The 25,054-nt window shown below is 47.5% G+C and overlaps 3 protein-coding genes across 11 annotated transcripts in view; all 3 read right to left on the reverse strand.

Moving 5' to 3' along the window:
* VPS8 (VPS8, CORVET complex subunit) overlaps positions 1 to 11,380 on the reverse strand; it is a 62,400-nt gene extending 51,020 nt beyond the window's left edge. For 2 of the 3 annotated variants that reach the window (XM_027878311.1, XM_027878309.1), the window contains exons 1-9: positions 11,233 to 11,380; positions 10,533 to 10,601; positions 8,728 to 8,858; positions 7,249 to 7,342; positions 6,690 to 6,722; positions 5,357 to 5,411; positions 3,355 to 3,360; positions 956 to 1,080; positions 71 to 157 (exon numbers count right to left, since the gene is read on the reverse strand). In XM_027878311.1, coding sequence (XP_027734112.1) covers positions 71 to 157; positions 956 to 1,080; positions 3,355 to 3,360; positions 5,357 to 5,411; positions 6,690 to 6,722; positions 7,249 to 7,342; positions 8,728 to 8,858; positions 10,533 to 10,601; positions 11,233 to 11,352 — 720 coding nt within the window. In that variant the 5' untranslated portion in view covers positions 11,353 to 11,380. The remainder of the gene's footprint in view (positions 1 to 70; positions 158 to 955; positions 1,081 to 3,354; positions 3,361 to 5,356; positions 5,412 to 6,689; positions 6,723 to 7,248; positions 7,343 to 8,727; positions 8,859 to 10,532; positions 10,602 to 11,232) is intronic. The other variant, XM_027878310.1, reaches the window with a different exon arrangement.
* Positions 11,381 to 11,500: 120 nt separating this feature from the next.
* Positions 11,501 to 17,800, reverse strand: NME9 (NME/NM23 family member 9). 4 transcript variants are annotated; one of them, XM_027878317.1, is made up of 8 exons: positions 17,644 to 17,800; positions 17,382 to 17,505; positions 14,742 to 14,799; positions 14,059 to 14,162; positions 13,337 to 13,408; positions 12,788 to 12,904; positions 12,199 to 12,274; positions 11,501 to 11,586 (listed from the first exon to the last, which is right to left on the reverse strand). In XM_027878317.1, the coding sequence occupies exons 2-8, from the start codon at positions 17,412 to 17,414 to the stop codon at positions 11,582 to 11,584; spliced, it is 465 nt and encodes a 154-aa protein (XP_027734118.1). In that variant the 5' UTR covers positions 17,415 to 17,505; positions 17,644 to 17,800; the 3' UTR covers positions 11,501 to 11,581. The 4 variants fall into 4 exon arrangements, with proteins under 4 accessions (XP_027734118.1, XP_027734114.1, XP_027734115.1 ...); XM_027878313.1 differs by lacking the exon at positions 11,501 to 11,586 and having other exon boundaries at positions 12,076 to 12,274; XM_027878314.1 differs by lacking the exon at positions 11,501 to 11,586 and having other exon boundaries at positions 12,076 to 12,274; positions 17,382 to 17,800.
* A 1,287-nt stretch (positions 17,801 to 19,087) lies between these two features.
* The window catches only part of ARMC8 (armadillo repeat containing 8), a 62,071-nt gene continuing 56,104 nt past the window's right edge, over positions 19,088 to 25,054 (reverse strand). For all 4 annotated transcript variants that reach the window (XM_027878321.1, XM_027878320.1, XM_027878319.1 and 1 more), the window contains 4 exons: positions 24,559 to 24,654; positions 24,009 to 24,081; positions 23,089 to 23,182; positions 19,088 to 21,590 (listed from right to left, as the gene is read on the reverse strand). In XM_027878321.1, coding sequence (XP_027734122.1) covers positions 21,557 to 21,590; positions 23,089 to 23,182; positions 24,009 to 24,081; positions 24,559 to 24,654 — 297 coding nt within the window. In that variant the 3' untranslated portion in view covers positions 19,088 to 21,556. The remainder of the gene's footprint in view (positions 21,591 to 23,088; positions 23,183 to 24,008; positions 24,082 to 24,558; positions 24,655 to 25,054) is intronic.

Consider the following 25,054-nt stretch of genomic DNA (forward strand, 5'->3'; position numbering starts at 1 on the left):
TACTGCACAAGGGAAGTCATCCATCCAATGAACAATGATGGGATACCAGGAGTACCTGCAGTGTTTTTACCTTGATGTGCAGAATGGCTGTTCCTGGTGGGTGAGCATCTGTTATGGAGCGAAGCAGCTTCCCACTGGCCAGGTCCCACATGGTGATCTGCAAGCAGACTGTGCTCAGCACCCAGGTGCTCTCAAGGGTTCTCTCCACCACCTCGAGCATTATACAGTACCTCAGTAAATTCCCACAGAGCCATGATCACCCCGGGTTAGTAGGGTTTCCACAGCAAGGGAAAGCAACCTGAAATCTGTTCCTCCCCTGTATTTCCAAGCATTTTACTTATCTGCTTATAGCTGACATAATTAGAGTTATCTTCACAACTCTGAGCTGTCCTTTTGGCCAGCTGCCCCCTTGCCCCATCTCACTCATCTCACAGCCTGACACCACCAGTAAAGAATGCAGGACAACTCTGCTGCCACACACCACTGTTCCAAGGGCCTCACTGCATTTCCCTCTCCCAGAATCACTGAACAGGTGAAAAATCTCTGCTAACACCCATCAGCGAAACTCCAGCACGTCCATGGCTACCATGAACCTTGTCCCTCCTCTGCTCCTGTGCCTGCCCAGAGTGGCAGCTCAGCCAGGAGGATGGAGCTTGGCTTCTGCTTGATATTCAGTCCAAGCAACACCTCACCTAAGTGAGCAGCACCAAGCTACTCACTGCATAACTGAAGAGTGCTTAGCCTAGAAAAGCTGAGATTACAATCTGAATCAAGTGTTTTATGGGAAACAGTACTTTGTGTGATTCTGTACTTCACCTATCCACACTTCTAGAACTGCTGCTCCAAACTAACTTCAGTTCTTCTGAGCACTAAACCAACCAACACACAGCTACACAGTGAGGGTGCTTGGCCTGGAGCTCCAGAGAGCCTCCAGCTCATCCCTTGGGAATATTACCTGTCCCTTGGCAAAGCCACACAGGAGCCTGGAACAGTCGTTGTTGATGCTGAGGGCAGAGATGGCCCCATACTGGGCCCCCACAGCGGTGCTGCCCAGGCACAGCCTCAGGGCCTGGTTCTGATCTAGGACACAACAACCAGCAAGACATTAAGGGAAGAGCAGTGATTAAAATTAACATCATGCAATTATTTACAGGTACAATTCACTTGGGGTACATTAACGACTCAGAGACTTAAACAATTAAGTTCTTAGAAAAAGAGTTCACAAGATGAGAGCACATGTTAGTACGGAGAGAGTGGGACACTGGCTTGCAGGGAAATACAAAAATGATTTTTAAGAGTACAAACCAGGCAAAGGGAAAACAGAAATGCAGAGGTATTACATAATGAAGAAGAAACTACTGGAAAAATCAAAGCAGTATCTAGCTGTCCTTTTACTACTCTGCTTTGAAGCATTGATGATGACAGAAAATTAATTCTATCTTCTGAGTCTTGTATCTCCATATTTGAACATCAACTGCAAAGCCCCAACATAGGCTTAACTCTGTGTCATATTTTTATTATTATTTTGCCATTTTATTCCTTGGTTTTGTTAAGAAAGGTGAGAAGCTGGAGGGAAAAGGAACTTGCTCTCCAAGGGGCACAGTTAAAATGGTCCATGAGGAAAGATGCTTTGTGACAACTGCTGGAAATACATCAGAAACACCACAGTACCACCGTGTGCAGGATTCACCTAGAGCAGGGAGGGGAAATGAAAGGATCCAGGAAAACAGAGCTGAGCACCAGAAACCCCCTGGAAGGTCTGCCCAAGGCACAGGAAATGTTACTCCAGGCTGGAGCACGGCTAGAGATGTGTGAAACAGAGCATGGATGTATCCCTGTATCCTGCATGGATGATGGATCCATCAGGCAGCAAAGACAGGGCTGAGCATACAGTGGAGTCACCTCAAATTCTACCTGGATGAAGAGGCATTAGTGGGAGAAATAAATATGAGCCAGAAGAGCAGTTGAACCCACGGATTACCCTAAAGTTGTCCAGGGGGAGCAGAAAACATCCTCGGCCACACTACCAGAAAGCACCTTAACATCCCCAGGACCCCTCACAGCACAAATCAGAGCAGGTCACAGAACAAGATAAATCATGGAAGATTTCCATGGAAGTTTACACAACACAGAGCAAATTTCCCAGAGAAATATTCTCCAAATGGTGTCAAGATCCAATTCCTGTTCCAGAGGTCTGGAAATATAGTCCATTTAGAAAAATACCACCTGCTAACCATAAAAATATGTTTGAAAACAAGGGCAATGCTGCAGCTCTTCATATGGAAAGTGGCATCCTGTACCTTCCACTGCAGGCTGTCAATGAGTCAAGACCTGTTTCCTCTAAGGCATGAAAAAGGAGAATCTTCCACAGCTTTCTCTGAAAAGGCTTTTTATACATCTTTCTATGTATCCCAACAGGAACTTTCCAAATCCCTTCTCTTTTCCTCTCACTCACAATGTTAATTCCAAACAAACATCCCAAAATGATTTGTATGATAAATGCCAGTACCCGTTCTTGTTTCCAGTCAGTCAAAAGATGACACACAGGGAGGAGCCATTAGGTCAGATTTGTTTTTTTTAAAAACAACTATAATATGGATGACATTGCTTCCAAAGCAAAGCAAGATGAGAGAATCAATGAGCTCCTACTAATCAGCTGGCAAACTAGTAAAAATAGATAAAAACAAAGGTTATAGAAGGTGATCTGACTATTTTCCAGACTTGGAATTAAGGCACATTTATGATTAAACATGAAAAGCTTTTTCCAAATGCTTGAAACAAAGGTGGCTATCAATGGTCCAAAAATGGTTTTAATTTTTCGATTTACAAAAGGCAATTCCTCATCTGAAGGTCCTCTGGCAGTAACTGTGTTGCTCTCAGTCTGAGGTCAAGCTGAAATGGCCCTTAGACACAGCTCTGCACATACAGACTCAGATGACCAGCTTGCCATCAAGATCTTCCCCTTAAGCCCTGATTTTCCTGGGTTTGAATTGATTTCCTGAAGAATTGCTCAAATGTCACAAAATAATGACAGCCAGAACTGCTCTGGATGGAGGTGAGCTTGTGGAAGAGGCTTCGTCCTGCCCCAAAACAACTCCCTCGCAAACACTCCCTGTGGAGCTGCTGCCCTAGGACAGAACAACAAGCAGCTTTACCTGTTCCTGCCTGGGGGATTTGGGAGGGTGCAATGCACATGCACCCCACAAGCAGTTCTCAGAGTGGCCAGCAGCATTATCCACTGTTCCTGCACTGCCTTGTGCTGAGCTGGCACCTGGAACCCCGGCACAGACAACATGCAAACTGGGAGCACAGGAGCTGGGCATGCAGGGCACGTGCACGGGGCAGTTACTGTACCTTTTCCTGTTCATCCACACAGAAAGGGCCACGAGAGGAAAGAAAAAGCCAGAAATCAATATAAAAGAAAGGAGTGAAGTAACAAACAGCACATTTGTGACAATCTCTGAAGACAAAGAGCCTTCAGAGTTTGCTGAGTGTTTCCTTTGGTTAACATTTTGCCTCCTGATTTATTCAAGAAGTGATGCTGTGAGAGTGCTCTAAATCCAAGCAGTTTAAAAAGTGAGTTCATAAATTTGAGCAAAAAAAACCCCAGAAATCTGAGAGGCAACAGAACTGGTGATGTAAGAGTAGTATAATTGGTAACTGCTTTCAACCAGTTACCACCAGCCAGCAAATCAACTCCTCACGAATTTAAAAACACATCTAAGGGTAACCATCCCAAAATTGAGCTTTAATGCTGCCATACCTCAGAGATTCAGGACACTCACCTTAAGTTTTACAACCAACAGAGAAAATAAAATACAAATCAATAGCGGTACCACACAAATCAAAACAAAGTTTAGCCACACAGAAATTTTTTTGTCTCGAACACCAAGTCTCTATGAAAAATAACACATTTCAGGGAGTTATGTTTAAGAGCTGCTTTTTGAATAGGGTAAAAATTCTCTCCTTCTAGAAAAATGGATAAAGAAAACTTCTAAAGAGTATTTGTGTGCTCCAGACATCCCTTACTACCACCACTTCTGCAACACTTGAGAGTATGTCAAAGAATAGGCAATTAATACAATTCAAATCCACTGAAAAATGTTTTTCAAAGATCAGGTGCACAAACTGAGAAATGTCCTGTGATAATTTCTCGAGAGCCAACAGAAGCTTGCGAAGAATCAGAATGAAAGTTTCCCAAGTCTTTTTTTAAAAAGGACAGAGCAGACAAGCCAAGAGTACAGGTGGACTTGGAGAGACAAACAAAATAGTAAAAGTCAAATAAAAGAAAAACCAAAATTTCCTAGTGACACAGCTATTCAGAGAGTTCTGTTCAACCAGAAAATGGTCCTACATTTTTGCAGGCAAAAAAAGCTCGTGTTCCCATTGTGCAGTATAAACCCCACACACAGTTTACAAGCCCTCAGCAGTAAATCTCATCCTAATTAACACATCTGAAGAAACACATTTTCCTTAAAAAATGAAAGATATTGATCAGCCTACAGACAAACTGCTGCTTTAAATTGCAGAAGAAACCCAAGTCAGAATGTAAGAATGACCCTTTGCATGCTTATATAGAGTCCTAGAGTCCCTTCTGCAATGTAAAATGCTAAAAATTATCTATTATGACACTTGCAGAGAACAGTTTCTTATTTAAAAGCTTCCTGACTTCCTCGTGTCTGCACACAGAGAGCAACAGCAAGATCAGAGCAACAGTGTGTTCCACAGGAGTGATCCTGGAGGGCCCCGCACACTACAGTAATCTTTAAAAAAAAATAACACCCACAAAGATTTAGTGCTAAAAACTCAGTAAGGTCCTGTGTTACCTGCAGCAGATAAGAAGTTACTTATATTCAGATTAGGCATATCCTGTAACTGTTTCAATACTGAATTAAGCAAATGGCATCAAACAGTTTAATGTCTAGATACCCAGGGAGGTGAATCTTGCACTGTCACAGCCTTTCCCACCCCTCTCTTGCACCCCTTCCCCCATAATTCTGGATTTGAATTATTTCATCCAGTTTTGTAAGAAAAGCAGAGAAGATGCTGAGATTTCTGAGATGGTTAAGTTGTTGGTGCTGCACAGATAAAAGGCACAAACCCCAGTGTTTATGGGAGCAGAGGAGGAGCTGTTTCTCAGTATCAATGTGCCAATCCCCACCAAAGCAGAAGCAATATGTGAATAAGGAGAACTAAAATATTACTTGTGTTTCATTTCTTTGCTGAAAGAAAATCACATTTAGCACAAACTTCAAAGCATATTCTTTAGAAGGAATCCAGGTCTTTTTGCTTGTGTTTGCAATTTTTTTAAGGTCATTAAAATACAAAAAATCTCCAAACTTTATTTTTAACTTACCAAATATCAGTGCCAGCCCATGGGAGGTCCCCACTGCTATCAGATTTGATGCTGCCTGGAAGAGTCACACAGAAAGATTGAAAGCAGAAGAAGCCATTCACAGATCCACCACTTACCAAGCAAAGTTTGCCAGAAGGGGAAGATTTCAAAGGCTGCATAAGTAAGTTTTTGAATTTATAAGTGCCAAGCAATTCCTACATGAAGCCAGATAAGCACTACAGTTGAATGAGCATTACACAGATTTCTTAAGATCAGAGGACTGCCCTTCCCTCTGCTGTTTGACATTCAGATGCCACGAGGGAAATTCCCTCTCTCTAAAGTTTCTGAACACAAATACTCAGGATATTTTCCTAACTCAGCTGCTACATCCACATGTGAACTCTTCCACAACCCTGTGCAGTGCTGGTCCCCTGAAGAGACAGTCCACAGCAAGCCCAGAGATTCCACAGGGAATTAAACACAGCCCCAAGATCCTGCTGCACTTGCAAACCTGCACCCAATTCAATAAAACCTAAGAGAAAGCACATAATGCTGTAGATGTGTTAATGTTGTTCCACTTTATTTATTAACAAGTGTAAGGCAGGCTAAAAAAATTCCAGTGCTTTAATGTCTGGATGTGTAAGTGTTGGTTTTTATTCTTTGTGCAGGGTCACAGTTTCCAGCTTTGCTGTGCAGCCTTTTGCTTAGATGGGACTACTTTTTTTTCCCCCTTTTCTTTTTTAAACAAAAAGTGTAATTTCTTATGGACTGATGATACTACAGTCAAAGTGACCAAGCACATCTTTAGTTTCTTTGTAGCACATTAAAACTCATTTCACAAAGACAGAACAAACACTTCCTGCACTTCACCTCCTCAAAACATTTCTCATTTACCTACAGGCAGCTTCACTTCTGACATATTTTAATTACTATGCTTGACCTCAAATTGCTAAGCAGGAATATCCTTTTTTTTAGTGACAAATTTGTATTTCAAGGACATATTTCAGACACGTGAGAGACACAGGGATGCTGACCCATCACGTGGAGCACTTCAGTTTAAGTTTCTATAAGGCACAAATTGTGAGGAGTCAGAGCAGTAACCGGCAGAGAAGAAACACCCAGGGAAATTCAGTGTGCCCAGCAGATGGGGACAGGCTGGGTGCTCTGCTCAGGAGCCCTGGGGAAGAGATAAAAAAGGGGGAGTGCTGGGCACTCCCCCAAGGAAACAGAGCCTTCATGCTCCTCCTCCCATCCCTCCTGTTTGAAATTCATTATCAGGTGTCTTAAACTACTGCTTTAACAAACTGGCATGAAAACTAAGCACACAGTCCTTGGGAAGTGTGGGAGTACTTACAATTGCAGTGGGCAAGCCAGCATCCACCTTGTCCTGAGGAAACAGGAGAAGCCATGAGTGAGGGAGGCACAACTCTGTGCACACCTCTAATTATCAGAACTACAACATGGAGCAAAATCAACACCAGCTGCATCTTCATGGACCCACCACGGCAGGCAGAGCTGAGGGAACCACTGGACAGAAATATCCAGAAGGATGAAAAAGTGCCCAGACAGGGAGAGGAAGCAGCATTTCCTGTAATTCCATAAGGAAGTTCCCTGTGTACTGTGCCTGCTGCAGGCACTGAGCAGACCTGTCAATGGAACACCTGCCACCAGGTTTAATGACACCCAGCAACACAAATCAGTGCTCAGGAGCACCTCCCACGTTGCTGCTGCACTGAGTCAGCTCATCCCTCACCCACTGCTGCCTGGGGACTACTAGTTAGCAGTTTATGGCCCGAGCAGGGTAGTACTACCCAGAACTAAGAGCAGGGGGAGGGAGGAGATCACACACCCCCCTACACACCAACAGAGTTTCAAGCTTTTCCTCGGGGATGTGACCAGAAGGCAACACTTACTGCTGCAGACACTACTTGGGCAGAAATTCCCTTCAGGAGAGAGAGCCGGATCACTGATCCATGGAGTGAGAGAGAATCTGGGAGCTTTTTCTTCCTAGGGAAAAAGAAATCAATCAGAGGATTCAATAAAAGTTTGGAGCTTGGCCTAGGCCCCAGCTAAAGCAGCAGGACAATTCTGCAGGCACCTGTAACTCATGCAGCTTCCATTCTTATTCTTGGGGCCCCAGACTGAGATGAGACCTGGGATTATGAGCAAAGCCTGCTGTGCCTGCACAATCTGGGTCTAACTCATCTCCCAGAGAAAAGTAAAGAGTCCTTCAAACAAATGCTCAGTTTCAAGCAAACCTTAGAATTTATTAATAAAGCCTGAAAGCAACTCTTGAGCTCTTTAATGAGTCTTTGAGTGAGTCAGGAAGTTTCAGTCTGTAAGGTGAATATCTAAGCAAACATAAACAATTGGAAGAGGTTCCTTAGCAAAACACAGACCCCCAGGAAAACTGGGTGCATGCTTAAATAACCTTCAATTAAAACACAGCTGACCTGATATGAAAGCTTAAGTGCTTCTGCTTATGGACACAGCACCATTTAAAACTAACTAATGTGCAGGAACAGTTACTTCTGAAGAGCACTGGTGCACTCCAGCAACCACAGCAGGGGAAAATCCACAGGAAAGTTGCAATTTTGTTGCCACGCTCCACACCAGAGAGCCAAATTCCCAAAACTAAGCAGAAACACGGGGTTCTTATCTCTCCAGAGGCGCACAAACAAGGAGTTCACACACTGAAGAAATATGTTGTTAATAACTTATATTATGGCTAAAGACGCATAACCATGGCAACCAGCCTCACTCAAAATGACAGTAACACTTCCAGGCTCTTCTGCCTACTCTGTACTGAAAATGTTTAAGCCACTCCAGGTAAGATTTCTCTCAGTATAAGGCATCGTCTTGGAAAACAAGAAGGGACAGTGAGTCCATACACCACCATATGGCAACAGAAACCACCAGCTTCAGAGTGTTTATATCCTGTGCAACTGCTCGTGCAACAACCACAGCTTCCCACGGCACACCAGGCAGCCATGGGAGTGGCTCAGGCCCTCACTGCAGTAATTAACAGTCCCAGAGCTAATTACCACATTTTGGATGTCAACATCAGCAGTCCACTCAAAGGAGTGACAGCACTTGCCTTTCACAAATAACCACCAGCTGCTCGCAGACTCTGGAGGTCCAACAAACCTTTGAAAGGTTTTCTTTAAAGTCATCACGGTTCAGCACTACAAAGACTACATTAAAACTCAGAGAAACTAAAATATTCTGTCTCCCATGAAATTTGAGCATTTATTGCTCAACCAGGCCAGCCCTCAGTGCAGCAACAAATCCCACCTTTGCCTGTGTGGGCCTGGAGGAGTGACAGCGTCCTGCCAAACAGAGGAGGATTTGTTTTGAAGGGCTGTAAGTGGCAGGGGGTGGGGCTGCAGTACCTCTTGAGGTGTGAGCGGTCCCCGCTGTCAGAGCTGGCCACGGAGGACGTGTCGTAGGAGTGCGCGTCCGCGTTATCGACGCTCAGGAGAAAGGGATCCTCCAGAACGAAAGACTCCTCTTCATCATCAGTCTGAGGGGACACAATCACCACAGCTTGCTAAGTGTTCAAAACACACACCATCACAACTGAAACACCAGCAAAACAGCACCAATTCAACTAAAAAAAAACCCAAACAATAAAAATCAAGGAAAGGACAAGACAGTTTCATATCTAAAACCCATAATTATTTACTACTTCACTGGACTGATTCTGTGGAAGAACCAATTTCCAGAGTTCACAAGAATCACAGAAGTGGGCTGGAGAGAAAACTGACTAAATCTTCTTTCCCCAAATATTATCTACTCCATCAAAACTTAAACTGACCTTTAACTGAGCTGTTCCCAACTCTCCCAGTAGCCAAGAGCAGGTCTAGAATTATCATCATCTACTCCAGCCCTTCACCAAGTGGCACTAAGAGCCCAGCAGTCCCTCCAGCTGCTTCGAGAGTTGATTTTGCTCTGCTCTGTGCTCTTCTGCTGGCAGTATCTTTCTCCTTTCAGCCTTAGCCTGGAATTTTTTATTACAGTATTTTTCAAATAGCCATTTTCCCTGATGTCTTCTAAATTTGGTGCATGTCGTCTCCTCACAGAGACAGAGAGAGCAAACACAACACCCTAGCTGATGCCAAAGGAGCAGAGAGCAGAGCAGGTGCCCCTCATTTCTTTCAGCCCTGTGCCCATTGAACATCCCTCTTCCACTGCAGCTGTGCCTTTTTGGCTCAGACAGGTTGCTCTCCGCTAAGATCCTTCTCAAAAGATGCTTTACCAGTCATTTCCATCCCATGTGTAACTGAGATCAACAGCACTGGAGTAAGACTTTGTGTTTGTTTGGACTGCCCTACACTTTTCTCATGATGACCTCTCAGGGTTTAAGACTTGCATTCTACTCCTCCGACACGGCCGTCATTGCATCTCCTTTGGTATCACCCAAACTTACTCAGTTCCCTCCAGCTCCATCACCCAAGGCACCACCAGAAAAAGGATGCACCTCTGTACACTACCCCTACTACTCCTCTCAGTCTGGATCTGTTTGGGACACCTTACACCTGTATTTTTAATACAGCTTTTTCAAAGAACTAGGAGCCCTATCTCAGGCTCCTTCTCCCTCTGGGAGAAAAGGAAAACCAGCCAGCAATTCCCTCATTTTGTTAAAAAGCTTGTTTTCTTTGAGGTAATCTTTACTTCCAAGCCCTTCTTTTCCTTTTGAGGGATCATACTGTCCCACAACTACTGTAAAAAATACACGGAGTTAGATACAAGTGAGACATACAGCTCTTCCCTGCAAGGTACTACAAGTCACATCAGATCTCGAGATAGTTCATTGGTCCTGCCAAGGGACTAAATATCTAGTTCTCACCTCCTCTCACAACTTAAGAACTACCCAGAAACTCTTCAATTACTCTTAGCTAAAAACACCTGTTTGATACCTTGAACAGACTGCACAGGCTTCAGGTGATGGGCCACATCCACAGGTGAACGTACTTAGACTTCATGGAAACCTTTAATGTGTTGCAGCTGTGGATAATTTAACTGAAAAAAACCCCCAAAATTCTACGTCACACACTGTAAATAGCAATTACTCAACTGAGCATGCGCTTCACCAGCTATCAGTACCAGGACATCGTGACAGTTTTACTTCCTTGGAAAACCACAAGAGCCAAAGGAGCCTGTGCTGCCTCCCCTTCCCTGCCCGACAGACACTCACCTCATTCAGGATGCTCTCCAGCGTGGGGGGGGTATCCACCTGAGGGATGTCGAATTCTTTGTCATCGATCTGTACAGCAGAAACCACAGACTGAGTTTAGGTTGCCTACTCCACCTTCCAGTCTTTATTTTAAGTAAACAATAATTAGAAGCAGCCACACAGAGACGCTCCTGACAACACTCCTCTTCCCGGAGAGGCGGGTGAGAGCTGAGGGCTCAGTTTCACGTGGCTGAATGAGGTTATTTCCTCCGTGAAGGCCGTGTGAGACTTTTGATATTCTGAGAATAAAGACGCTACTGCACTGTCAGGTGCTCTGCAGCAAGAGAGAAGTTAAACGACCGACGATGCACCTGCTACGCCAGGCACCCACCACGTACAGCTGGGGGGTTGTTGTTTGTTTAGACAAGGCGAAGACCGTGCAATTAGTGTGACAGGGGCAGAGCCCATGGCAGGGTGCTGGAACCGGCATAGAGCAGCCTGGCACCACCCGCCTGCCGACCCTCGCTGGGGCTGTGCGAGGGACCCTCGACCCTCCCTCACCCATGTAAGGGACGCCCCCGCCCACCCTCTCTCCCGGCTGTGTGAGGGGCCCAGACCGGCCGTCTCCTCTCTGAGCGGCCCCCGGGCCCTGCCGGAGCGCCCGGGCCGGCGCAGCCCCCGCGGCCCGGCCGTGCCGCCTGGGCGGCGGTTCGCGCCTCACCAGCTCGCTGCGGGAGTCCAGCTCACGGTCGAGCTCGGCCACGCTGAGCCGGTGCACGGGCGGCTCCGGGGGCGGCTCCGGGGGCGGCTCGGGCTCCGCTCCGTCCGGGACTGCAGCCATGGCCGGGCCGGCACCGCTGGGACTCGAACCCGCGGCCGCAGCCTCCGCCCCGCGCAGCCGCAGCACCGACGGGCCGCCCCCGGGCCCGCCTTAAAGGGGCCGCGCAGCTGCGGGACGAGGGACACGGAGGGACACCGAGCCAGCCGTGCTGCCCAATATTCCATTTATTTATCAGCAAACCCCGCATCTCCTCCACGCTGCTGGCCGTCATCCCGGGCCCGGGGGCGCGTCAGTCTCCGGGAGAAGGAAAGGGACAAAGTGAGTGATGAGCACAGGGAGGAGGCACAGCCCGGCACCCACCGGCACCCCCCGGCCTCGGCCACAGCCGGCGGGTTCTGCGGCGACTCCCGGGCTTCGGCGCGCACAGCGCCGGGCTGCAAACGTACCCCAGCAAAGCCTAATAAAAATGTCCCTTCGGGAATAGGTGGCCAATTTAAACACGGCAGGAGCTGGTGTACCCACAGTTGGTGCCCAAGGGTTTGTGTTTTCTTTTAAAAGCCACCTTGGCGGGGAGGGTTAGCAACAGCTGGAGCTATTTCAGTGTTTGTGTTCAAGACGTAACAAAGCCAAAGAGCCTGCACCAGGCCAGAAGGTGAGGGGGGGTTGAAAGTAAAATAAAACGCGCACTGGAAGGATAAACCCTCAGTTGCGGTATATCAGACGCCCAAACTGCTACCCTGGTGTCCTACGCGGGTTCCGAGGGGAGACTCCCACGTGCTGAGCTGCCAGGGCAGGGATCCTCCTCCCTCTGGTATCCCACAGAGCTGAACTCTGGCTGAAGGTTCCAGCTTTAGCAGAGGCACTTACCAAAGGCACAGAGAGCATCCCACACTGTTCCTGCCTTACCTGTTTGGCCTTCCCGCTGTGCTCCCTGCAGAGCAGCTGCGCTTCCCTCCTCCTCGGAGAGGGCTCTGTCTTGCATCTGCAAGAGCGTGTCCATGAGCAAGGAAGGTCCCGAGTGTCCTCCTGCCCTCCAGGTGAGCCCCTGCCAGGCAAGGCCTCCTTTCCCACCCCCACATGAGCAGGAATCAGCCCTCTGCTGCCCTCGGGGCCAGGCTCAGCTCAGCAGTGAGAGCAGAGGCTCTGCCTGTCCAGGGTCACCTGCTGAGCTCTCAATCAGCTGACCTGGAGCTGGGGGAAAGCCTTCCCAGGGACAGGACAGCCAGCGTCACCAGAGGGAGCCTGCAGGCTTTGAGATGCCTTCAGTCTAGCAGGTCACACACAGGTAATGCAGTTTGGTTCCTCAGAAATATCAGTAGTTTAGAGCACACACAAAAAGCCAGCTCCTGTGGCAGTGGCTCAGCACATTGGCTGGGCTGGGGAGGGGTTTTTGCAAGGAAGGAACTTTGCTTTAGAGCTGTGCTGGTCCTGGGGAGCTGAACCTCTCCTCTGACGTGCACATCTACAGCTATTTAAGGTTTTAGTGACTGATTACCAGCACTTGCTCTCCTCCATGTTCTAAAACCTTTCTTTGCCCTGCCAGCTGTTCCAGGATGGTTTTCTGCAGCAGTGGTGCATTCACTCCTCTTACAACAGCCACTAATTCTCCTTCCTGCAAGGTGTGGAAAGCAAATCAGTCAGTCAGTGCTCAGGTTGTGCTCTCTGGGCTCTGGAAATGCCCACAGCAGCACATCACCCACAGCATTATGTACCAGGCCCTCGTCCCTGACAGAGCTGCTCTGCTCCACAAGAGGGAAGCTTTGGAACAACCTCTGTGGTTCCTTATCAGTCTTAGGATGAAGCAAAGCAGCTCGTGAGAGGAGTGAAGTCCTGCACAAGCAGGAGGCTGAACCTGATGACCCCACAGGGCAACACACTGACTATATTTTAACCCCCACAGTACCTGATCACCAGCAGATACAGAGCAAATAAAATTTGCTCCTCGCACATTAAAGAAATAGAATATCCCTCCAAAAGGCCAGCTGCCCCCACCAGCAGGTCATGTTTGTTGCTGCGTATCTACTGGGAGAACATTTTCACTCACGGCATAAAACAGAAAGACAGGCTGGCATTGTCCTCTGTATCCTTCCAGAGCATCAATGGAATCAACTTCAGCCTGAAAGGAGGGGGAAATAGAACAGGTGTTTCTAGGAAAGCATTTCTGCTCCACAGGGAAGCACGTGCCTGGACTCAGCCCCCCTCAGCTGGCTGGTCCTCACCCCCCACACAGGGAAACACCTCTGGGGTGGGTTTTGGGGACAAAGTGACACTGGTCAGAGGCAGGGCCACAACCAAGTGCCAGCTCAGCAGCAGTGACCTGAGAAGCAGGCAGATCTCACCTGCAGGAGCTGGAACAGCAGCTCTGCTGGGACAGGAATGCCTATTCCCAGCAGCTTGCCTGGGTGAATCCCACAGGAAAAGGCTGGAAAATGAAATGGGGGCCTCTTGTCCATGAGGAGAGAAGTGGCAGGGGGAACTGTGGTGGCAGCAAAGGCAGCAGCAGGAGTGCTGAGCTGTGAGAAACCTCCCTGCCCTTGGCTCTCTCCATAATCCAGAGCTGCCTTCAGCCAGGAAAGGCACTTACACACAGAATCCCAGCAGGACTGAGGTAGGGAGGGACCTCTGAAGGGCTGTGGTCCCAGACTGCCCAAAGCAGGGCTGGTCTCGATACAGGAGGGTGTTCAAGGCTGTGTTAGTTTTGAGCCTTCAGGCCCCTGCCGATTGCAGAGGACTGGGTACTGCAGGTAGTGTCAAATGAGATCTTACCACAGCAAAATGCAGGAGATTACTACCAACTTCATTCCTGATTTTTTGGAACAGATCCACTACTGTCTTGCACGGGCCACACCAGGCTTGAAACGCATCAACAACTGTCAGCAGGAAAATGAGTGAGAATGAGGTGAAAATGGGTCAGTTTAGACACAGACCAATAGACCAAACACTAGAACTGAATGGATTCAACTCTGAGATGGAAACTGTCCTACCCTTGGAAGGTTCGAGATGCTGGGTCAGAGGATGAAATCACATTGTAAAATATCAAGCTAATAATTATGTGGAGGAGCCTTTAAAAGCAACATGGACATGGCTTTGCCCTTTTAGAGGGACCAGATTTTCTAGGGAGAACTGCTGCAGAGGGAGAGCACATGAGCCTTACAGCACCCTTGGGAACCAGGGCTGTTCCTTTGCTGGGAACAGTCTTGCTCCAAGCAGTGGCTGGACTGGACACTCCGGAAGCTTCTGGACCAGCACTGCTTGGATTGCATGACAGCTGTCCCACATGAGGACTACAACCTCCAGCTTGTCTCACTTCTGCTGGAGTATTTCTTTCTTCCATTCAGGGCAAGAGGAGGGACTGACTAAACACCCTTAACACTCATGAAATTCCTAACAGTCCTGAGGTCCTCTAAACACAGAACAAGAGCAACCCAGTGTGCTGACCAAACCCTTACCAATGAGTCCTTTGAGACACAGCATTTCTTCCCAAAGCTCCTGGCTAGTGATGTTCATCTGTGTGAAAATGTAAAAACACAGTAAAAGCAACAGTGAGTCCAAAGGTACCAACTTGTTGCTGCAAACATCTGGACAAACTGCTCAAGAGGGACATATCTTCCTGAAGAGGAGTTATCTGAGCGCTCAGGGAACTCTTGACTGATCCTCTGACCAGCTGGGCACAAAGTCTCACAAGGTCCAGGGAAAGGCAGGTGGAAAGGCAGCAGCACCCAGCCAGGAGAAAGCTCTCCCTCATTTTGGAGCACTACTGGAACAGTGGCTGCCAGGGGGCCCCAGACTCGGTTTGCAGAAAGGCCAAGAGTTGTTCTGGGAGTTGACTCCCCAAACTGGGAGCCCAGACCCACAGCCAGGGCCTGTCTGACTGCCCAGAGCTGCAGCTGAACCCACCAGACCCTGTCACCTACAGGGCAAGGGAGAGGGACTGTGAAACACCCATTACAACCTCAGCTTTTCCCTGGCACTCTCCTGCTTTTCTGGCAACACAAATCGTGGTGGGGCCATGCAGCAAGATCTGAGAGCAGGACCCAGCTGTGCAGGGCCCTCCCACGGGAGCCCAGAGCAGCAGGGTGGGCTGGGCTGTCCCACAGCACTGGGTGCTGTTCCAGCCTCCCTTCTTCACACCCAGCTCAGCCCAGACCTCACAGGGACTCGGAAGGCAGGTGATCCTCCAGCAGCTTCTCCCCTGCCCTGCACACAAGCTGTGCTACTTTCAGAGGTTTCAGCCTTGGTCAAATAAAGTAGTAAATACACAGCTCCTGTGATGTGTGGGCATTGAGGGGGGCTGAGCCCTCACCTGAATTCCCAGCTGTATCTGAAGACTTCCAAAACACAATGAAGAGGGATCTGTGGAGTTCTTCATCTAATGCCCTGCTCAGTGTTAGATCAGCTTGCTCAGGGATTTACCCTGTCAAGGATGCCCCAGAAAATTCCATACGCTGTGCCACGTGCTGTATTATCCCACACTTCCAATACTGCCATTAGAAAGGGAAAGATCTTTAGCATCTTCCCCATCTTACAGGATGTGCCCCTCAGTAGGTGCTTAGAAAACACAGTAAGTTAATTGAAAAAAAAAAAAAAAAAAAGGCTTCTTGAGAAATGAAGATCTGGTTTTGTTCATCCAGAACAATGAGGATTCCCAAATCCTTCCTTAGCTGGTCTCATCAATCCCAACTACATTTAGACTACAATGCAAGACAGGAAGTTGCTACAAGGCAATTATTTCACAATAATTAACACCAACAGGGATTGAAGGGCTGCTAAAATCCCATAGTCAAGAATTCCAAGAGTGGAGACTCCGGTGGAGACTCCGGTGGCCTCTCACAGGTTTTCCGAGATGTCACCAGGACAGTTTCTCCAGGACTTTTCTCACTTAGGGAAAAGGAGCTGTTCAAACACCTCTGTCTGTTTGCCTGTTCATGACCCCAAGCCTAATTTTTCAGATAACACCTGCAGAATTAAGATATTTAATTGTTCTGGAGCTGGAACCACGCTCAGGGTGTTTCACAGAATATCAGTGAGTCCAAATGGTTGATGACAATAATTTCTGATAACGAGTTCAGCCATGGACTCCAGTACTGCTGGCACCCTCCAAGGTGCTTTGCTAATTTGGGAGTCCTGAGGCTGCTTGGGCTTGGCTCTTCTCTAACATAACCAGATCTTTTCCAGGATATCCCATGGTGTCCAAGGTTCAGCTTTCATCTGCAGATGTGAACAACCAGAGCTGTGCAGCCCCAGCCCCAGCTCTGCCTTGGCTGCCCAAGGGGCACAGGGTGCTTGGTGTTCCTCATCACTCAGGGACTGAGCTGGACAGGCAGCGACAGTCACATTCTTACCTTAACAGAGAGCTCCTCTTCCTTTAGTATACATGTTCATGTTTTCCAATCCCAACAGTGAACAAACAAGGTCAGAGAGCCCATAATCTCTTCCACTATTTCTCTCTTGTGAAGACTGAACTTACTTTAAATTTTGAAGCAGACCTTCAGAACCTACTTTGGGTTTTCAACATTTTCTCATAGTGAACCGCTCCCAGAACCCCTCTCTCCCCATGCAGTAGTTACAAAGCATCATTAGGTCACTTGTGCAGTGTAAACAAGGAAAAATTCCTCTGCACATCACTGTGAAAGAGGTTTTTCACCCTTAGAATTTTCTTGCCTCCCAACTTTTACAGGGAGCCTTCTGAATACGAGACCTGGTCAGAGATGTTCAGTGACATTTGTTGCTCAGGAGAACCCCCCCTTCCCCAGTTCCCAACTCCTCAATGTCTTCTGAGCAATTATCCCATAAAACACAGGTGCATTTTGATCCCTGACAGCAGCCAAACCTGTGCCAGCCCCTAACAGCTTGGAACACAACCTGCAGCCCCACAACCACCTCCCTGTGCCCCCACAGCTCTGACAAGGGGCAGATCTGACCTGCCAGGCCTCCCCATGGTTCCCACCTGACTTCAGGAACGTTTTCCACCCCAAGGACCGCAGAGTAGAGCATTGCCAGCAGAATCTGAGATACCTCCAGACTGAATTTCATCCTTTGCACTTAACTATGAGTTTACAAGCTCTTTCCAAAGCCTGGTTGCTACTGACCTGCGGCAATGCCTCTTTTTTCTTTGCAGCCATCCCTTTGCAGGAACGGGGTCCTGTGAGCAGCCGTCCAGGCACAAAGCACTGCCCGCGACCTCTAATCACGTAGATCCAACTGCTGGCCAACCTGCACCACAGAGAGAGCTTTTCACCTGGCTCTGCTCCTCCACCCAGGACAAAGCATCCACAGCAGCACCCTGGCTCTGCTGCAGGGAGAGGGGGTCGCTCAGCAGTGCCCAAAATCTGGGCACAACTTCGCTCTTACCTTCACAGAGTCGAAGTGGTGCTGCAGGGCCTGAACTGCCGCTCACTTCCAGACACAGCAGCCTGTACCCCGCGCCTGGAGAGTGGGAGAAGGGGATGGGCCCAGCAGGGCCTGGCAGGACTTGTGTCCAGCTGGCAGGGCCCCAAGGCTGCCATGGCAGCGCCTCAGCCCAGCCCGCCCTGCTCCCTCCTCCACGCCTACTCCAGCCAGGAAGGTCAGCTCAGTCTCCCCGGAACAAACCCTCCAGCAGCAGCTGCACTTGGGGCCTTTCTGCCGCCTCTGTGCCTGTCACACCTGTCCAGCTCCCCCCTCCACCACCCACCCCCACGCCACTTATCCCACATCCCTTATAAACTGGGGGCTCAAAGCGAGGTGAGGGATCCAGACCCAAGGGGAACCTGCTGTCCCAGCCCCAGCTCAGTGTGGGGATAACTTGCTGTCCCACCCCAAACACAGCTCAGTGAGGGGATAACCTGCTGTCCCAGCCCCAAACACAGCTCAGTGAGGGGATAACCTGCTGTCCCAGCCCCAAACACAGCTCAGTGGGGAGGGTGGTTGTTTTTTCCCCTTCTCTGCAGAGAGAGCAGGGCCAGTGCCCCGCCCCTCCCAGGTTTTGGCTCACCCCATCCGTGCCCATGGGGTCCTGGGCTCCAGGGCAGACCTTGCTGTGCTGCATCCTGCAGTATGGTACATCAGTGCCCCCAGCATGTCTCATTTTGCTGAAATCAGCCTGCAGAAGAGCCCTGCTGATTTCAAGCACCATTGTAATCCTGCACATTGACACCTCTCACATTTCAGGAGTACCAAAGATAACCCCTTTCTACTTGAGAATCTAATTTCATGCCCCTCAGTTATTCCTCTGTCTGTCGTGTCACTGCTTCAGCAGTTCTGGGGAGACACAGCTTCTGCTGCCATGGGTAAAGTCTGGGAAAATACATTTTTACAAATGTGAAATGTTTGCCTTAGGAAGGTCCTGGCACAAGCTGCTCTAAGCAGGTCACTTGGCTTCTGTCACTGCCACAATGCACATCTGTGACTGGAGCAGCCAAACTGTGTCTCACTGGATTCTCTGTGGGGGACAGACAGTCCACACGTGGGATGAAGGTGGTGGGGAGCAGCCAAAGGCCCCACTTGTCTGACAGCTCCTGTCCCAAATTCACTTTGCCCAGATACAAAGAGAGGATATACTTATCAAAATTCATCAGGATGGGTTTTCAGCAGAGAAATGGCACAAGAAGAGCAGAAATCCTGGTGATTCACATGACGTCCAGACAAACTTTGCTTTGGTTCTGCAAAGAGCCCTGGCATTCACAGGCTGCTGCCACCTCTTGTTGGGAAAGCTCTGGGTGACCAGCAAAGTCTGTTCCCACTGTAACCCTCAGGCTGTAGAGGGGCTGGCACAGAGAGCTCAGATTTCTCCAGGAAGCTGAGAAAAATCTCCATGTTCTGGTAAAGTTCTCTTTATTTACAGTATTCTTCTTTTTGTACATACCTATAGCAACATCAAAAATTATTCACAAAGCTTAACTGAATGTAAAAATGTTCTCATCCAACACTTTGTCCTCTCAATACCTGGGGAAAATTTCAACTGTTCTCATGCAGCAACGAGATTGTCTGAGCATTGGTTTTTAGTTTTTCTGGCAGAATTGTAGGAAACCACCTCAAAACTTGTACAGAGTTACTTTTACTCACCTTTTTTCTAAACACCTTTAGGCACCGAAGTTTTATAGAATCAAAGTCAGATTTGCTTTTAGAAATGGGAGTTGGGGAAGGAAGAGAAGAGATACAGAAGAACTTGAGCTCCTAAACAAACACAGGAGTGCAACTGCAGCACGTTGGACACTTTTGCATTTACAACACCTGCCTCAGAACTTCCTTCTCAGTTCAAGCAAAAATATATTTGATTCAGTTTTATAAACAAGACTTTGCTTCTGAGGTACTGAGATTTAACAAGCTCTCACATATTTTTACTTTCCCTTTTCTTCAACCCCCAAAGTCCATCATGAAACATTGGCAGAAGGATGTTGAAAAACTGCCAGTCACTTACTGCAATACCTGGGGAAAAAGTGTCAGGTGCTCACTTTTATTTGTCTTTGAGAGTGGAAGAAGTTACATGAAATGTAGATATCATCCTCTGCAACCAAGTGATAACAGTGATCTGATATACAGCACATTCAAATGCCAGGCCCAACTGCGGTCACGTTTTCTGACACAAGTAGTTACCTTGGAAAAGAAGTAAGGCTGTCACAATCTGACCTGATCAGAAACAGAAGATTTAGATACTTATCAAAATTGGTTAGCAAAGTTAACAGACCTCTCTTCTTGCTGCAGCCTCCCTTAAGTTCGGCATAGGAGAAGAAAGATTTGGTTTAAGACATCGGCTGCCATCCCTAGTGCCTGTTAGTGCTGTGCACATACAGTGTCTGGAGAGTCTGGCTTAACCATGGGCTAAGCTGAACCCCAAGGGGGCCAGAGCCCTGGGCTGCACCACGGAGGAGGCTCTGCTGCCCTGCTGCTCCAGGCATACCTGCTGGGAAAGCCCTGGGCTCTCCCATGCCAGTCTGACCTCCCACAGTCTCGGTCTGCACTCATGTTTGCTTCCCCACACCTCAGGCAGTCCCAGGCACAGTCAAGGCCTCCAGGTGCAGTCCAACCCCATCCTCGTTATCCAGGAACCTAAATCCATGCAAGTGTATCTGCCTGTGTACAGGGACCTGCAGCAACACTGCCAAGCCAGAAAACAAAACCAAACCAAAGCCCTGGTTTTTCCATCCCTTCCCTAAACCTCATGCTCCCAGCAGATCGTTTGCGGAGATGATTTGGAAGTCACTTAACTCTTTGTGGAGGCAAAGGATGCAGAACAAAAGCAATCCCTTAACCACTACTTGGCAGCTCCTTCTGCATTCTGCTAATTCTGCACCACACTGTTTGCTCTGCTGGTACCAGTGATCAGCAAATCCTTCTCCCCTGAACAAGCCAATCCTTCAGCAATTAGCTGAGCAAGTTCCTGGCTAGGAAAGCAAAGCTTATTCCTGCTGATCCTGCAGCCACCTGCTCCTTCCCAGAAAAGCCAACAGTCATCCTAACCCTGAAGTGTGAGCTTGTCTTCTAGAAATGTAAAGAAACCCAACCCCAATCCAGCTGACCCACTGCATGGATTTGAGCATGTCATCAGTACCAGGGACCTTGTGTTGTAGTAAAGAACTCTTTGATCTTGTCAGTACAGAAAGTGCTGCTTGGAATTTGGGGTCTACTGCCTCCCTCTATTTCTCTCTTGAAAAAGGAAGTATAATGTAAGTTAAGCTGAAGTTCAGAAATGCATATATTTTACTTAAAAACATTCATCTGTTCAAAATTCAAAATAAACTTTATGGGATACAACAGTTTGGTTTTTTTCTTTTTTAAATAACATTTCATTCAAACTGTATATAATTCATTGAAGTATTCGTACAGCAAACAATGGTTAACCCTTGAAAACCTGTAGAAAAAGATTTTCACACACACAAAAAAAAGGAAAACCAAAAGTGAGGTCTCACACCCACCCACACTCACCCAAGCACACACCCACACCCAAGCACACACCCACACACACAGGCTGCAGCAAAAGCAGAAAATTGGAGGCCCAAAAGGAAAACAATGACTGATTGTTCTATCCAAAGTCCAGGTAGCTCAGGAAAAAAACCCAAAAAACCAAAACAACCCCCCGAGAGTCCTCTGAGTAAAGAAACTACCTCAAGAAAAGTTCTCAAGTGCACCGGAGACCTGATCATTTGAACTGTTTCTGCAAAGCAGCTCCCTGCACCTGAGAAAAATGCAGCCCAAGGTGACTTGTGCAAATATAAGGAGTCAGGAGAATCTCCTGCTGTTCCTTAAGGAGACATGAGGGGTGTCCATGGATTCAGTTAGTCTTTGATCATGCAAGGTACTGCTGGAGTGCTGTCTTCGCCCTGCAAGGAAGGAAGAGCTCATTAATCACCAGGATTTGGCTTCATGGACAGGCTGTGCCAGGAAGGTAGGGAGAGGACAGGTCTGGAGGAATGTGGCAGTGGGGCACCACTGCTCGTGTGGGCTGTCACTGCTGAAGAACCCACTTGGCACCTAAAAATCAGGTGATCTCCCCAAATCCAAAGTGAGGCACTTCCCAGCACGGAGGGGCCCAAGGGTGTGCATTATCGACACCTTACAGAACTCCTGAGGAGCAGCACTCAGTGAGGAGCACTGACTTTGTCACACCCTGCACCAGGTCTTTGAGCTGAGAAATCCCAAAGCTGTCATAACTCAGTACACACCAGAAGCACAGCAGCCCTGTCAGGAATCCCGTCAGGAATCCCGTCAGGAATTTTGGCCCCCACCAAAACCATCCAGTGAGGTGGGAGGAAGAAGACAAGCAGCAGCCGGTCTAATACTAGAATTGATGTGATCTAACATTGTGCAACATTTTTGTTAAGAAAAACACACCTCCCAGCACTCTGGGCTTACAGCTTTACAGCTGCATCCCCTCAGCTGACTCAGGGCTTCCTCCCCCTGAAGTGAGAGGTTTTGCTCTTCTTTTGTCCCCTACAGCCCCCAAAGTACTACTGGGACCTTGTCAGACCCTTTCAACTTCTCCAACTCAGCAACTCAGAGGAGGATTATTTATTTTTCCTTCCAAATTTCCTGCTGTGATCACAACTCATATTAGCTCATGGAGGGGGCTGGTGTGGCAGAGGTGAGTATCAATATATTCCCGATTATCACCTTCAGTGCTGATACTCTGCCACGGAATTCAAACAGAGAAGCTCAAACTTCACTGCAAAAATGTCCAAGAACACTGCACATCTTTCATAAAACCAAGAACCCCAAATTTAATGCATTTTAAAACAATGCACAGTTTTCAGTTGTGTTGTCTGTGTGTGACTTCTTCCAAAAATCAGATCGTCTCCTTTAGTTTGTGGAAGAAATAGGAGTTGTTACTAGCTGTAGGTGGGATAACTGCAAAGAGTAAACATAAACCCACAGAAATTATCCTGAGCTGTTCCTGTTCCCTGTGCTCAGGAAGCAGCTGGATGATCTGTGTAGGTACTAAACAGCAGCAACAGAACAGGTACATGCAAGGCTACTGTTGATCTTATTTCAGTTTCAAAGAATTTAAATGAGATTAATAGCTGTGATGATCCTGTATTATCCTTTCGATTCACAGAGTTATGTGACAGTTTACCATGGTTCCAACCCTCTGCATTGGTTTAGAAGATTTTAAGTGTAGTTATTTTATATTATTAAGAGCTTCGGTAAAATTTCTTATTCCTGAGCAATACAAAGCCTGCTCTTTAAATAAGGGCTCACCAGCATTTTTTTTTACCCTGCAGAGCTCAGGGCAAGGACAGACAATTTTCCTGGAGAATTTTTCTGTAATCATAAGCAAAGGTTTCCCTTTCATCACCTCTTTTGGTTTTTCTCTATACTCACTTGTCACACAGATTTGGATCTGATGACTGACTCAGTTTATGTAGAATATCCACTATTCCCATGTCTCGGAGTTTATCCTGGCGTTCCTGTGAACCTACAACGACAAAGCCCATTGTTGGGAACACCACCAACCCCAGGTGTCTGTGGGACAGGAGGGAGGAGTGGCAGCAGAAACCAGCCTAGAGGAGGGGTATGGAACAGCTCAGGGCACAGCCATTACTCCCCTCCCCCAGGAGGTCCAGCTCCTTTTCCTTTTGCTGCTGTGTAGATGTTCAGAGAAGAGAAAATTGTGAAGGCAGAAATCATTATCCTAAGGTAAGAAGCTTGGCTTGAGTTGGTTTATTCTCATCTCTCTGATTTCCCAGGACTTGGATGCAGAGAACATCCAAGTTCTGGAGGTGTTTCTGAGCCCTCTCCACCTCTCACCACAGCTGTATCTTTTGTGCAGCAGCACCTTCAGCTCCCTCCTGGAGACCTCCCATTCTTCCAGGCCAGGAATCTCTTCCCCAAATGCCTTCTCCAATTCCTTCCAGTTCCACCCACAAATCCTTTAACTCGTTTCAAGTCTCACTGCCCAAGCCATCCATGCTGAGGAAAATTTCTTTGCAACAAATCCCCTTTCTAATCCATTTATCCTCTCCAGTGGACCAGTAATGAGTTCCCACAACCTCTTCAAGACTTCACAGAAATGCTGCAGGTAAAAACCTGCCCCTGTGTGACTCTCCAGCTCCTGTTTATTGTCCCTCTGTCCCCCCGCCAGAACAGCTCTCTACACTCTCCCCAATGTCCTGACCATTCCCCCCTGTAATGATGGCTCCCATTACACCTCGGATCCCATTGCAAATATTGATTACTATGCAACAAAAGCCTTTTGACCAGGCTAGTAATTTGTCTATGCATTAATAACGAGGCTTTCTTACCTTCCTCTTCATTCCATATGAGATTAGATATACAGAACATGGCAGCAAGCTGAAGTTTAGCATTTGAATGACTCTAAACAGAGAAAAATAGAACTCAAGTTTAGATGAGAATTTCATAAGACCTTGATTTTGTCATTCATTCTGTCATAACTACAGGAGCAAAGCTGGGACTAATTCTTATCTACAACTTCTGCCAAAGACAGGGCCATAATATAAGCACTTGAGTAGTGCTCAGTCACTTCCTTCCCAATATTTATTGACGTCTGCAAGATATGCCTTTTGCAAGCTCATGAAATGTTTTGTAGATTTGGTATTGCTGAAGTCACTGTAACATTCTTATGGGAAACAACCACTGCCTCTTCCTTTTAATCAGCTCCTCAGTACCCCTCTGGCACACAGAACTGCACCCCAGGAATTCTGAACCACCAGTGGGTTCCTGGAAGTGAAGTGAATGACAGTGAAGAATTCACACAACAAAATCCTAAAGCACCTTCCTCTCCTCATTCCTGTAAAAGACCAACATAAAACCCCGAAGAGAAACTGCCCCTACCATGTAGTATTTGATTTTCTGCAGGATGTCATCATTGGTCATAATCAGTTCTTTTGCTGTCGTGCCATCTGCTATATTGGCAAGGATACATAATGTCTGAAAGAGAGAAAAACCAGGAAGTTCACAGATCACATCCCATGATTTATACAGCTTCCCTGACAGCTCTGAACTCTGACAAACAATTCCTTCAATTAGTTTTAATATCTTTAATCTGGAGTTTCCAGCTTGCTTCCATCTGGGGCCAATGCCAAGGAGGCAACAGCTGTGGGGAACAGCCCTGGCCAGAAACACTCCTTGCCATGTTAAAATGAAAAGCAACATTCATTAATTCATTGTAATGAGGAAAATTGTAAGTCTCTCACGGAAATCTGCAGCATATAGAAAAGACTGACTACCCTGGAATACAAAGCAGTCTGTTCTGTATCAGGGGCTGGGGGGAAAGGAAAAAACAACAGCAAAACCCAACCATATCCATCTAGTTCTGCAGGCCAGGGAC

Source organism: Empidonax traillii, unplaced genomic scaffold (assembly GCF_003031625.1).
Source record: "Empidonax traillii isolate 1590-97213 ecotype Southwest subspecies unplaced genomic scaffold, ASM303162v1 scaffold40:size2234952, whole genome shotgun sequence".
NCBI classification, from domain to species: Eukaryota; Metazoa; Chordata; class Aves; order Passeriformes; family Tyrannidae; genus Empidonax; species Empidonax traillii.

Excerpts from the sequence above, each read along its gene's own strand:
- NME9 (XM_027878313.1), bottom strand. The coding sequence starts at position 17,414 with ATGGCTGCAAAGAAAAAAGAGGCATTGCCGCAG. Across the intron at positions 14,800-17,381 it reads AAAAAGAGGCATTGCCGCAG|ATGAACATCACTAGCCAGGA; the intron begins GTCAGTAGCAAC and ends ATTTTCACACAG. Across the intron at positions 12,275-12,787 it reads ATGGAGGAGAGCAAGTGCTG|ATGCAAGACAGAGCCCTCTC; the intron begins GTAATCAGTCAC and ends ACGCTCTTGCAG.